Genomic DNA, 15,004 nt, shown 5'->3' with positions numbered 1-15,004 from the left:
AGTGTACTTATATGTACTTTGAATCAAAAACATTCTATATATGTACGTATTCAAATTGTAGAATGGTTAAAAATATTAAAGGGCGTTAGTATATGCTTTTTATCATATTTTCATATATAAATGACAAATATTTCATATAACTACTTGTTTTACACATTTTTGAGAAAAATAGTACAAATATTTAGAAATCAAATCAATTGTCTCACCAGAAGAAAATAAATTTAAAAAAGTTTATTTTATTTTGCTGGTCATTTTGACTAATGCTGTCAGCTCATAAACATGACATATACTTGCATATGTATTTACAAATACATACATTATGAATGTATGTATAATACATAAGTCGTGCTCTAGTTTCAAACATTCGTAATTTTTTTTGGTTTGATGTTTTTTTACTACATACTGCATATATATGTATGTTTTATATGTATCTATGTACATATACTATTTTTGTTTTTTCTTTCTATATTTATTTTTTGAACATACTATATTTTGGATTATTTTAACTTTACTATATTCAAAAAATATATTTTAATTTTACTATATCGAATTTAACAGTCGATAAACGGTTAAAGGTCCCTTCATATCTAGTCGGCACGTATCAGCAGCAGCAGGTAACCTGCAAGTACGGATGGTATTCTTTGGTACATTCTATATGGACGCATTCACATCCCATTTGCGCATGCGCATTCACACATTCATACGCGTCCATATAAATATAATGTACCAATGAATACTGTCCGTACTTGCAGGTTACCTGCTGCTGCCGATACGTGCCGACTAGGTATAAACAGACCTTAAGTTTGAACATTATTTCAAGAATCAATCTTGTCTTTATGAACAATTCAGCAACTTAAGATTCAATAGATGTTTAAATAATTGACTCTTGATTTTCGAAATAAAACTTCATTACTTTGCCATTAGTTTGGAACAAGAAAATAAGTTTTCTTACAAGGTGTTTTTATTTTCCGTTTTCTTGCGAAAAAGGTCTAGCGAATTATAGAAGGGCTGACTGTACTTCTTTCCCCAAATTTATAATGATTTTTACCATTATTATTTTTATATTTTTAGTCCTATAACATACATATGTACATAATCCATATGTTATATACTAACAGCGAGAGGATCTTATACATTATTAACTGATTTAAAAAAAGGTTGAGTGTCTCGGCTTTTAACTATAGCGTGCAGTTTTATACAAAATTTCATTGACGATGGCACTATAGTGCTTTCCGTTATTAGTCGATGCTTCCTTAACGGCCTTTATGAATATTGAGACTTAGATAAATGGAAGTCATCAAAAGTAAACATCACAGTATGAATCATTGATATATTTATTTACATATTTGCCACAGTGACGTTACAGAATACTCTAACGCGTCACTGTGACCAGACATATAATATAAACATAGTAAAATTACTATATATAAAAGAAAATTAGCGAGACATCTATGTTATAGATAATAAATTTATAAAATCATGTTCAAATAGTGTTGACATATTGGGTAGGATTGTTTTTGCTAATTTCACGGAGGAACAGCTTCAATAATGAAATCAAACAAATTGGCATAATCTAATAGGAAACGATCTACTTGGAGTTACAAATATCCAAGTGTGACCAGAAGCATTTAAGATTATACTCGGAATAAATTGTTTTCAATCGCGGTCAGCTTACGGAATCGAACCACCGAGCCACGCTGTTGGCTATTTATTTTTATTTTTTATTTATTTATATAAATACATATATATGTATATATTTATATATATATATATATATATATATTTTTTTTTTTTTGTCTTTATTTATAACTTGGATAGAGCTTGAAAACTTCACCATTACACTATCGATTTTTTTTATACATATGTATATGTATATTGGAATATATGTAGTATGTCTCCGTTTTAAATTAAACACACATCGTCAAAATCAACAAAACCGTCATCTCTTTTTAATTAATTAATACACCATACATACATACATATATAGTATATTATACTATGATAGATTTTATCATTTGTGCAGGGGTTAGTATCTACATATAACCGAAGTATATCCATTACAAGTTGGAAAATTGCTCGCTCTATATCCAATTATGGAACGTCGGCTCGCTGCATGGGGAAGCCATGCATTTTCGCGCCCCGGTCAAAAGTATCGCGTTTCATGAAATACGTACATATGTACATACATGCGTCCGATTTGTTTTTTCAATTTGCAGTATAATTTCATTACCTACACTAACAGGATGTTTCAAGAACTTTGTTTACGCACCCTGTAAACTAACGTTAAACAAGATTATAAAACCAATTGATCTGCCAATTGCTATTAAATATTTTTAAACTTAAATCTTAAATCTTCTGAAACACTCTTATTGATCCGAGTACAAACACAATTTTCTTTACGATAGTCGAAGCGATCCCGAATGAGTTTTATGTAAAATGTACATGCTGTCGAATTCACCACCCACTCGACCCGCTATGGCCAATTACATTTCGTTTCAGTTTCGCATTAAATTTTGCTCAAGAAATATATCATTGTCCGTACGTATAGCGGTCGGTATAATTTGACTTTTATTTTTTGTTAGTTTCGAGTTCGTGTTTCATATTTTGAAATAATTTGCATAAATAAAATTTTAATATAAAATACGTAAGTTGTCGATATTATTAATTTATTTATGGAATACGTATATATTTTATATTAATGGAAATTTACATTCTTTAGACGGTAAAAGTAATTGTCTACGTCATGTTATGGACAGCAAAACTTACAGTTATATTATTGAAGACTTTGCATTGAATTATATTGTAATAATATTATATAATTAAATAATTAAAAAAAAATTCTCGCGTCCTTACAATGTTGCGACAGCACGCTCGATTCTCGTAAGTCTCGCGTTTCATCGTATCGACTATAATATAACATTGACAAATTTTAATTTTTTAAATTTTCATCATCATATTCGAACACAGTGAACCTTGCTTTGTGTTTTTGCTCCGTTGTTTCTGAAATATTGACACTCGATTAATCCTTAAATTTTAACCGAAACCTAACCTACATATATACTCGTGATAAAATCGATAAATCGTTTATCGATAAACTGCAGGTTGATGAATAAGCCGTCACTTTTGGCCTCCAAAGTGATTCGGCATTTTTATTTTTATTTATCGATTTATTTTATTGTATTCCCAATGCTTTATGATACCTATATAATACATGTAATTTACTGTGAAAATGAACTTAATCAAATATTATTGTAATTTTTTTTCAAAAGATATCGATCGTACGTCACATTTACCTGACGATGCGGCACAGCGAATCCAGTGTAAGAGAAAAAGTACGCTGTCCGAGAGTTCAGGTATTTTTTCATTTTTTATTTATTTATTTGTTTACTTTATTATCATTCCATGTAAATATGTATGTATTATACAAATAGATACGACGAGCTTATATGGCAAAAAAAATCTATTTATATGCAATCAGTTGTATTTTTTTGATAATAATTACACACAAATCTACTGTATCTATATTATAGGTACATATATTCAGTCGCGAACAAATAAACCCAAATACTTATAACATTAATGATAGATGGACAAAAAATGGGCTCAGGAGAACTTTAATACGAGACCGATTTTACGAATACGGTTAAATGAAATTGTTGGGATTTGAAATTATTAATGACATAATCTAATACTATTAACAGATTCTTAAAACTAAATTAATATTTCGTTGCACCTCCTTTTGATTTTATATCTGTTTTTATTCTGCTAGGCATACAATCGATTAAATCTTACAAAATTTCGATGGAGAAGTTGTTATACCTAACACTTTCAATTTTTTTTTGTAATAATTTAAGACCGATATCTTACATATATTTGATTCCCTTCCCCAAATTTTCAATTGGATATAAATTAGCACTATTTCCAGGCCACCGTTTGTTTTGACTTCCATTTCCTGCAAATAATCAAAGAATCAAAAAAAAAAGTAACTAGTGTTATTTCAGTTATTTGATCGAAATATAATTAATTATATTCAATATTATTAAATAAAATTTATAGTCACCAATTTAGCTCGATGGCAAGGGGCAGAGTTATCTTGGTATATGGCGTCATCAGTATACGAAAAATGAAATGAAATTTTCTTTACGTGTTTTTTATCCTTTTTTTCTCGTCAATTTCCGTCTATATTATAGACTCTATGAGTACAACATTTCCACACCATTTGGCTTGGAGGATGCTTCAATGTCTTAGGAGTACATTTTGTGTTGTATCTTTCTCCAATTTTTCTTCGAACATACGGACAGCCATGAAATCTGAGAATATATTATTTTCGTTCTTTCGCCCATTACAATCGAGTTTTCATATTTTTTTGTGTTGCAACGGTTTTCGTTTACAAATGCAGCCTTCCCTGATTCGTCTTCTCAGTCATGTCACTGATGTTAAAAAGTCATCGGATATACCTATTTTTGCTTATATCTACAGTAGTTATTAATTTCCGCCGTAGAGATAATCGGGTTATTGGGTTATCGGGTTATCGGGTTATCGGGTTATCTTGCCTCTCGGGTGTGCATCTCTTCAATCCTGTCCCCTTTTTTCGAGTAAAAAATCCAGACTCCGTCTTGTCTTTCAATATTCTTGATGCAGTAATTATGAAACATCCCATTTGTGTAGATATAGACCGAAATATAACGATAATCCCAAGTTTACCAAAGTCGCCGATTTTATATTTTCCTCCAATGATAATTGAACCTATTTTTTTCATGGTATTTTTATTTTGATCCTTAAACTTTGAAAGCTCACACGTAACTGAATTCAAATATTAAAAAAAAAATCATATTTAAAAGTTTTGATCGTTCAAAATCCTACACGTAGATGGATAATTATTTGACGTCAAATTATACTAAAAGGCAATCCTCTCTTCTTCAATTTGATATTGACGCTGTCTTGTAGTTCCATTTTAGGTTTAGATCTTAATATTGATAAATATGCAATTATGAGCTATGGAAGTTCGCTCTATTTTTCCGGATATTCCATTGGATTCGTCTTGTTGAAACGTGTGGAATCTATAGTCGTTTTGGGTATCAATTTTGATCCTCAACTCACCTTTCACAACCACATCGAGACAATCGCTTACGCTTCCTTTCGTCAACTTGGATTTGTCTTGAGAGATGTGTTGGGTTATTCTCCAGCCCTTTGTCTTCTCGCTTGCTTTTCAACTCGCTTGTGAGAAGCAAGCTTGAGTATAATGCGATTGTATGGAATCCACATGAAGCAAATTACTCTCTGATGATTGAGAAAGTGCAAAATGCATTTTTTCGCTTCCTATATAGGAAGGAGTATGGGTATTATCTATATCTCTACCCTACTCCTTTCCTTTTGGGCATGTTTGGGTATAATTCCCTTGAACTTCGGAGAAACTTCTCATTAATTCGTTTTGATCTCCAGCTTCTACGTGGTAATAAGTCATGCTCATCGTTGCTGACAGTTGGAACTTTATGTCCCTAATAATTATGTGCGTGGTAGACATCATAATTTGATGACTGTATCTCCTGCTCGCAAAGTTATTTATCAAATGGCTCATATTCCAAGAGCTATCCGTTTTCTCAATGAAATCGTTGTTGCTGAGCCTGAATATGATTTTTCCCACCTCGGTAGATTATCGGAGATTATTTTAACCTATTTGTCTGGTAGGCTGCGATCGTCATTATTTTAATAATTGAATATGATTTATGAGTGGAATTTTGATCTTCTCTCTTCCATTTGAGCCTCGCAGGGATGTTTTGTATTTGCGGATCGTTCTTATATAATGGTGCTGGCTTTAGATGCAAGACATACCCTACTTTGTATTTTATTATTTGATATTTTTACTTTATCAGACTTAAATAAATAAATAAATAACATGTTGTATTAAATTCGCATCGCCTATCTGCTCCTGGAGTGTATCGATTTTAGTTAGCTCTGTCTATTTCTCCCACTCGTTGATTAAATTTCTTGTTTCTTCTTTCAATTCTGATCCTTCTATAAGGCAATGAATAATGTTTGTATTGCCTAAAAATCTTAAAATGTTCCGGATTATGTGTTCGCGATTGTATTATACATATATGTATGTACATATACTATGTACATACATCAGCGGTTTCCAAACTGGGAGGCGCGCCTCCCAGGGGAGGCGCGGACTATTGCCAGGGGAGGCGCCAAAACTTTTTTATAAAAAAATAATTTTCATACCATAATATCTACAAATAAATAAAACTTCATATCGTAGCTTAACAGTAAAAATTCAATGCATGAATGTTTATTTTTATTTTTCTTTCATTTTTATATATACATTTAATTCCTATAAAAAATTATCCGGAGTAGAAGATTTAAAAAATTGCGCCTTTGCATACGCTCTGTTTAAGCTAAAGATGCCCATTTAATTGCATATGTTCGATATGTCGCGGATAATAATATATTATTAGGTATATTATTTTGCAAACACATTCTTGGGAAGACCACATCCATTGAAATTTTTAATATAATAGACAGTTTTGTTGAAGAAAACGACATAAAGTGAAATAATTGGGTTGTGAACGACATAAAATAATAATTGGACTGTGTACCGACGAAGCTCACTCAATGTCCGGACACAAAGCAGATCTTAAAGTATTGATCAAAAAGAAAGCACCACATGCTATCTGGGCACACTGTATGATTCTCAGAGCAGCTCTATTGTCAGAAAATATGAGCGAGGAACTAAACAGCATTTTTACAAAAGTTATAAAAATTATAAAATACATTAAGAATAGTCCTTTGAGAGCAAGGCTGTTTGCAAAGCTGTGTGCTGATATGGAAGCTAATTATACCTCACTTTTGTATGACGAACGATATTTTTATTGTTAAACTTGCCTATTTGGTTGAAATTTTTGGAAAATTGAGCGGTTTAAATAAATCAATGCAGGGATCACAAATACACCCACTTGTTCAAAAAGACAAAGTAAAAGCTTTCATTAAAAAATTAATAATAGTATGTATGTCATACATACTATCGTCTGATATATGTATTTCTTCTGTTGTAATATGATGTACAGCGGAATTACCGTGCAATTATTATCGATGAGCAAACACACAAGAGCGACACAGTTTAAAAAGTGATGTTGTCGGTGTTATCGAAAAACATTGACCCGCGTGACCTCTTTATGGAAAATACGTTTTTAGCGGTTGTGTATATAAATATCTCTAGTGTGATTATATCTCTTATAAATTTCGTTGTCGATCGTTATTTTTTATTTACGGTCGTTTCCGTGTCGCGATTCAATTAATTGAAACGACGTCGGAGAACTTTTCATTAACAATATTCAGTTCCATATTTAATGGTATATACGGTGTAAATTAGTTGGTGTTGGATTTCATTCATCATTTTGCTTACACCATGATTAGGACGGTCTGTTACATTTTACGTATATTGTTGATGAGCAATATTAGGCATTGTTTGAATTTTGTTACACTATGTTTGCGGCAAATGCAATGACATACATGATTATTATTGGATCTTATCCTTACGTACTTCTACTTATCGAGTATACAAATTTCAGCACGATTAGGTGAATAGATGGGTAGATCGTGATCGAGATTTTTATTTGACGTACCCACATACATACATACATATATGTATAGAATAAATATATTTCGCGTCATTTTGAAAATTATTTTTTTTTAAATAACCTACATATACAAATCGAATGTCATTGAGTTCTCGGAAGATTCCGTAATTACTTTTCGGTTTTGGAATTGTTTGGAGCCCATTGAAGGTTTCTTTTATATCTTTAATCTGCCCGAACAATATCAGGGAGTATAAAATAAATTTTCAACAATTAAATATTATAAATGTATACTATACAAAGTACCATATATTAATGTACATAGTAGATAAAAATCATATAAAATTGTCTTGATGTGTCACTGGCCATTCAAACCTTATTTTTGAGCCTAGATTTGTTGTTTAATTTCATTTTCAAGATTCAAATACATATACTTGTATGTATGTATATGTACATACATGGTGTGGAAATAATCCACGAATAAATTATATCGTTTTTGCCGTTTTTTTTTTTATTTTCATGTAAAATGATACAAGTAAAGTTGTATGTCAATTTAAAAAAAATTACATAACTATAGTGACATAAGTATAATTGACTACAATTCAAAATTTTTGTTGGGCATTTTGATGTTAGATTTTATTTTAAAATACCTTTAACCTCAATATTTATTTAACATAATCTCATACCATTTCTTACATTATATGTACATATACATATACGCATGTACTGTTCATATTTTATAAAACATTTGAAAAATTATAGTCGTAGTATTATGTATTTTAAGAAAATATTATACATTGTCGAGATTTTGTGAATATTATAACATTAAGAATATTTTTTTTTAAATATTAGAATACCGAATACTGTTTGATAAATTCAGAAACACGTATTGTAACATAATTGGCTTTTAATAGGTACCCAGTACCGCTTTTGAGACAGGTTTTCAGGCTAGACGATTATTGCTTTTTGTAAAATATACTAGTTTGGGTATCTTCATTTGGAATCAATCATACTATTATTGAATCATTTAAAATAACTTGAATTTGAATCCTTCGTGAGATGACTTAAATATTTGCACTATTTGTAAAAGCGACGCGATACTCGTTTTGTTTGAGTTAGATTATCAAGTCAATGAATTTCATTTAATTCCAAATTATCTATTGATCGATCGATACCCGATTACACGTGTTTCGTTGTTGTTTTATTGAATATATACGATATCGTCATCGTATATATTCAAGTGGGTATCCTTGAGTTGCGAAGATTCGCTGTTTAAAATATTCACTCACAGTGATTATAATTAATCACATAACAGACATTTTTTTATTTCAATTGAAAAAGCTTTTTTATCACATCTCACAAATTTCATTTGCAAAGCGAATTTGCTTCGTGGTCATATGAACGTGAAAAAAATGCGAAAAAGTGAAAACAGCTCGTTTTAATTATTATGAATCGAATAGAGGAAGCAAGTACGAAAGTAATCGTTTGAAGTGTTTTTATTTTTTGCATGTATGTATGTGTGTGGTTTCGTTTCAAGAAAATTTAAAATCATTTTCAAATTTTTACGCTCTATACTGGTATGTTTTTTTTTGTAATAATATAATGTAAAGCATATCCAATAAGAACTTGGGTCGTTTACAAAATTATACATGTCGAATACGCTTACGAGACAAATTTTTCTATCCTCTTTTCAGTATTGAGCAATTTTCCTTCGAATATCATATACAATTGAATAATCTATGTAATAGCGTTATTTATACAAAATTTGATTTATTTTGTTCAGATTTTATCAGGGCTGTGAAAAAATGAGACTTCGGATTTCAAACTTCATTTTTTCCAACTTTTTTTGTTCCATTTCCAGGTATATATGTACATATCTAAATACAGTTTTAATGTCAAATAATTTCAAACAAATTTGATGATCCAGCCAATTTTCAGTCAGGCCTCTAATCTGCATACATTGGGTATTGACTGATAAGTCATTCTTAGTGATTTAATAAATGCATTTGAAAATATGTAAATCAATGTTAGTCGTTCGATTTCCAACAACTCCGATTCCGACTTCACAGCCCTGGACTTTTTTCAATATCTCTCGTCGAATAATTTATGAACTTATCTATAAAACTTATCTATTCTGTTAACCCGCTGCGGTCCACCGATAGACCCAGTCCCTTTTTTTCAATACAACCCGTCATTCAGATACATATGTAGCACCCCATAAATTACGAAAGATTAACAATCGGCTATGCCCTTTCAACAAAACAACAATAATTTCTTATTTATTTATTTATTTTTATTTTATTTTATTTATTGAAAAATCAACAGACAACAGGATGTAGATATGTATAAAAAACAAATAGTAAATATATAATATATGTAACATCCGAGTCCAATAACAGATTTTTACAAAGATTATAAAAAAATGAAAAAGATAAATATAAGGAAAACAAATGAAAAAGAAAAGAATAAAGGCTATAACATGACAAAATAGAACATTGCATAATTAAACTATAGTATTAAAATTATTATATTATCTTATATTATCTTTACTAGTTTAATTTTATCTCACGATTGGGACTGGGAAAAGCGGCGTATTCTCTATGTATAATCTTTGTATAATATGCTTATTCGTGGGGATTAAGGTGCGCAATTGATTGAATTGTCTTATGATATCAAAACATGTTCAAGTATGTAATCGTTGCTTCAATTTTGAATATAATTGAAAACAGATTATACGAACATCTTGTATGTAGTTATAGCTAACAATCATTCAATTATTGATCGTGTTTTCAACCATCTATTTATGCGGGAACACTCATCTCTCTCAGTAATACTAAATATGCATACATATATTCATATCCCTACATACATATGTATATCGGTTGTTAACCAGTTGAAGGGTCGTGGGTTCATGTCCCGACCGGAAGATGTCTACCATTGCTGTCAAGATCTGGATGATTATAAAATCCAGATAAACCGTCTCCTGTTAGAGTTTGTTTGTTTTCAATGGGACAATAATTGTTGCATACAAAATTGGCACCATCAAAAAACCAACCTACTCACGCACCAAAAGTCATTTCTACTTTTCATTCTTAGGCAACAAGAAATCACTAGAGACTTCACTGCGAAGTAAATATGCAGTATAAATATTTAACACGGTGTCAAAAATCGGTTACTTTCGGAATTGAGAGGGTTCCAACATTTCGAAATTCCACTTACTAAATCGGGATTTGTATTTTGAATATTCTACATATGTATTATATATGGCAGGGCTCGAAATGAACGGGAGCGCATGGGAAATGTTCCCTTTCCCCTTTACGCTTTCGTAAATTTAAAAATCGTTCAGTTTTGCATGTCCCTCTTATGATAAAACTTGAATTTAGCGACTGTATCAAATAAATCAGTAATAATTAATTTGAGAAACCCTGACTCTGTATAATGAATATACATGTTATATATACAATGTACATTCATAGGTGCATATGAAAACTTTTGAAGATACTCTTCACAGAAAAGTGGCCTACTAAGTTCGCATGTTTTTTTTTAAATTGAACGTATTGAATGGAAAAACTGGAATGAATGGCATTGCAACGCAATAATTTCAAATGTTTTTTAGGGTAAAATAAACAAATAATTGAATAATTTCAAATGTGTTTGCTGCTTGCGTTTTTCCGACAAATGGGAACGGGAACGAGAACGGAAACGGGAATGGGAACGGGAACGGGAATTGCATGCGTTATTGGACACGGTTTCGAAAAGACGTTGTTTTCTCCAACCATTATTTGAAACGCGATATAAAAGTCCGTCAACTACAAACATTATTTGAAACGCGACGCCTGCCAATTGAAGAAAGGAAATTCGTAATCCCGTAAGTCGCGGAAAAAACAGACGATCAACGAAAACCAACGAACAATTAAATTTACAAAAACAAAGGAATATTTACAATACCAATTAATCAAACATTCAATTAATTATGCCACCCAAACGAAAAGCGATTGGTCAATCTACACCTGAAGCACGAAAAAAACAGACTAGCAACGGGATGCAAGACTGGAAACTCTTTTACTGCAAAGGAGTTTATGAAAATAACCGGAGTATGTGGTCTGCTCACGCATCGGAAAACCATCTACTTTATTCGTCTAAAAACAGGAACGGAAACGGGAAAAACTGGAATGAATGGCATTGCAACGCAATAATTTCAAATGTTTTTTAGGGTAAAATAAACAAAAAATTGAATATTTTCAAATGTGCCTGCATTTTTCCGACAAATGGGAACGGGAACGAGAACGGGAATTGCATGCGTCATTGTGGCATTGCAACGCATGCTGGGTTCAGCTAGTAAAATATTAAAAAAAAAAACATAATTTCAAGAATATTTATTAATTAGCATTTGATTTTTTTTTATAAATATTTGAACTACCAATATTAGGATACATATTTTTTAAGTAATGAAAAAAGTGAGAGGGGGGGGGGCGGGTTGTAATAAACCTCACGGCACCGAAAGTCGAAAGATCGTAAGTCGAAAGATCAAAAACAAAAGGGTGCATGGTAAACGGTACTATGTATGTATGTACATATATATATAATATATCAGTGGCATGTGGTGAAATTGTCTCACTTTTTGTTACACGGCCTTGTTTAATGTGCGCTCGCAGTATACGGGAGGAATAGCCTGTTCCTCTTGTTCCTGTCGTATCCTGCTCGAGCAAATTAAGTGAGGATATACGACGGCGGGGGAGAGAGTTTTACCGCTCGCCACTGATATATATATATATACTAACCGTTTTAAACGAACATTTTCGATTTTTTGACTGTCGGTGGTGCGGTGACGGTCAACCTAATTAAACATCGCCCTGGTTTTTTTTTTACTTACCTCTTATTAAGTTCACATGGTTTTCGTGTTATTTTTATTTAGCACTACACCACTGAGTATAGGTATTACATGTGTACATTATGAATGGGCGGGGCTAAAGGGTACGCCTTCCGATATCAGTGCGAAGGCTCCTACGCGAATTTCCACAGATTTTCCGCAGATGCATTGAGTGCGAGTAGGACCTGTCCAGAAAAGAGGCAGACGGATGGATATAAAATACATGTACATAGATGGTGTTGCCATGGTAGTGGAGGTGGCTCGAGTGGAGGAGGGCAGAGGCTGCCGCGACCGCGCGCTGGCACAGTGTTAGGTGAGCTCGCGCCGCGTCACTACCTCCGCTCCATCGTCTCTTAAAGTTCATCTACACACCCCGTACCATACCCATACCATGTCTTTGGTGTAACCATGGAGTACCAGCCCGGAGCCCCACTGGGGCCGCCGGCGCCCCCGCCGCCCCTACCCCAAAACGCTCAAACCGCCGACCCCTACCAGTTCTGGAGGCAGCACGTCTACAGCACGTCTAATGGTCAGTGCTGCCATTGTGCAAAACACACACACACACACACACACACATCTATCTATTTTCGTCTTATCGAATCTCCCCACTTGGATTCGATCGTCAATTTTTCATTATCAGCACGCCGAATTCGCACGAGGTGACGCGCTCGCGCACGTGTCCGCTTCGTGCTTGTGAATTTCTACAGTGAGTGTAATATTGTGTTTATGTGTACGTAAAATTTACGCAGAGCCGGTCGCGGCGGAAAAACGAAAGTAAACTCGCTTTAGGAAAAGATTAAGGGGCAAAATTTGGAATCCGCTTTCACTTTTCGTTTTGATAAATGCTGCTGTGGCCGCGGCTGACTGGCATTTTTGTGTACCCACTCGTTTTTCAATGATGATGATGAGCTCGGCTCGGCCGCTCGCTCTGTGGTGTTTTTGAAAAAAAAATCACGTCCTTCTTTTGCACGGTGAAATCGATCTTTATCCATACATATATATGTATATAATTTTTTCGTGCTCGGCTCCTTACTAAATAAACTGAGATATGAAAAGTGCAACATATGTATGCACATATGCACACGTATTCAGGGCCGACGAGACGGGGGGGGGGGGGGATTGAGGTATTCGGAGGGAGGCCCGTGTCAGAAATCGTACCTGTTAATATGACCTTTCTTATTAAATTACTTTAAAAAATAACAACTAATATATGGGTATTTTTATAATAGTTCTGAAAGATTTTTAGCATATTAAAAATATATCTATAAGATATTTTTTTTAAATTTGTCATAGGGCTCGGGTTTCTCTCGGCTGCCCTGCACGTATTCACATACGCTGATGAGTGCGATATAATAGAAATGTTAAATATGCATCTCTCTCATTCTTATCAAACTGCTTTATTATATCAATGTCTCATTTAACCTTCAATGATGATGCATCCACAACTTGAAACATACATATAATCAGTGCAAGGATCTCTTCAATGTGCAATGCGTGCCATAGTCGAATTTTTACTGTGAAAAATACTTAAAAGTAGGCAAAAAAAAGTCGAAAACAACGTTCACGTTTCGGTACAGGACTCGCAGACGCGAAACCTTTGAATATGTAAATTCAATACGTGTTGTGTTGCCTTGAAAAGTCATCTAATCCACGTTTGGCGCTTTTTTATGATACATGCTCGCGCGTTCGAAACACTACGTTTTAAAAGAACGGTGAACGGGTTTGTCGATTTGATGATCATGATTGTATCTAAATACGAATTCGATCGCTATCGTCGAATACGATTGGGATAAAATTATGTCGGATGTATACATTTTTTTATGTATATTTATTATGCTGCACGTGTGAAGGAAATCTTGAAATATGTCAACGCTTCTCCAATTGTTTTTGTATAGAGAAACATAAACAATATCATCTGGTACATACTAACGATAGTCATATATACCTATAATAAATGTATATAAAATTGCGGATACTGTGGTGTCAAGAAGGTCGAACCCACTGATTATAAATCGGCTGATATGCACATATGGGTTGTACATATTATTATAGAGTCCAAGTAAAGATTACAAGTTTGTATACAATTTGCTTTTATTATTTTAATTTTTACCGTTATCAATATTATGTCACCGAAATTGCTCGTGTTGCAGATTATTACGCTAATAAGTGGTTGTTTTTTTTTCAGACGATAACTCGGTAATCTGAATTGTAAAAATTATTTGGCGCTTAAATAAGTGAAAAAATAATACACAATATTATCCAATTGTCAATATTTTAGTTTCCAAACAGCGTAATTTTTATTTATTGTCCGATTCTTTTACCCACATATGTATATATGTACGTATGTGTTTATAAGCCCATTTATACTATTTTTGAATTTCGATCTACATTCTGTGAAGTTAGCTACAAAAGTATTGGAATTAACATTACAAGTTTACACTATCAGTAGCTCAAGAGTATCAATGAGCCCAATTTTGTTAAGATATTCTGTATAGATAGTGTGCATACATATATTACTCATTTGCTACAATATTGTCACAGTTAAAAAGTGCTACAA

General features: G+C 32.7%; 1 protein-coding gene across 9 annotated transcripts in view; it reads left to right on the top strand.

Moving 5' to 3' along the window:
- The window catches only part of Pdp1 (PAR bZIP family member Pdp1), a 125,848-nt gene that overhangs the window by 51,143 nt on the left and 59,701 nt on the right, over positions 1 to 15,004 (top strand). For 2 of the 9 annotated variants that reach the window (XM_077446425.1, XM_077446424.1), the window contains exon 2: positions 3,270 to 3,353. The exons of 5 other annotated variants lie outside the window; for them this stretch is intronic. In XM_077446425.1, the coding sequence (XP_077302551.1) occupies positions 3,270 to 3,353 (84 nt within the window). Of the gene's footprint in view, positions 1 to 3,269; positions 3,354 to 12,674; positions 12,977 to 15,004 lie in introns of those variants that run through there. 2 more of the 9 variants (XM_077446427.1, XM_077446426.1) reach the window with 2 other exon arrangements.

This window comes from Arctopsyche grandis, chromosome 2 (genome assembly GCF_051622035.1).
Source record: "Arctopsyche grandis isolate Sample6627 chromosome 2, ASM5162203v2, whole genome shotgun sequence".
NCBI classification, from domain to species: Eukaryota; Metazoa; Arthropoda; class Insecta; order Trichoptera; family Hydropsychidae; genus Arctopsyche; species Arctopsyche grandis.
Note: the sequence above shows the minus strand (reverse complement) of the source record. Positions and strands in the feature narration are given on the sequence as shown.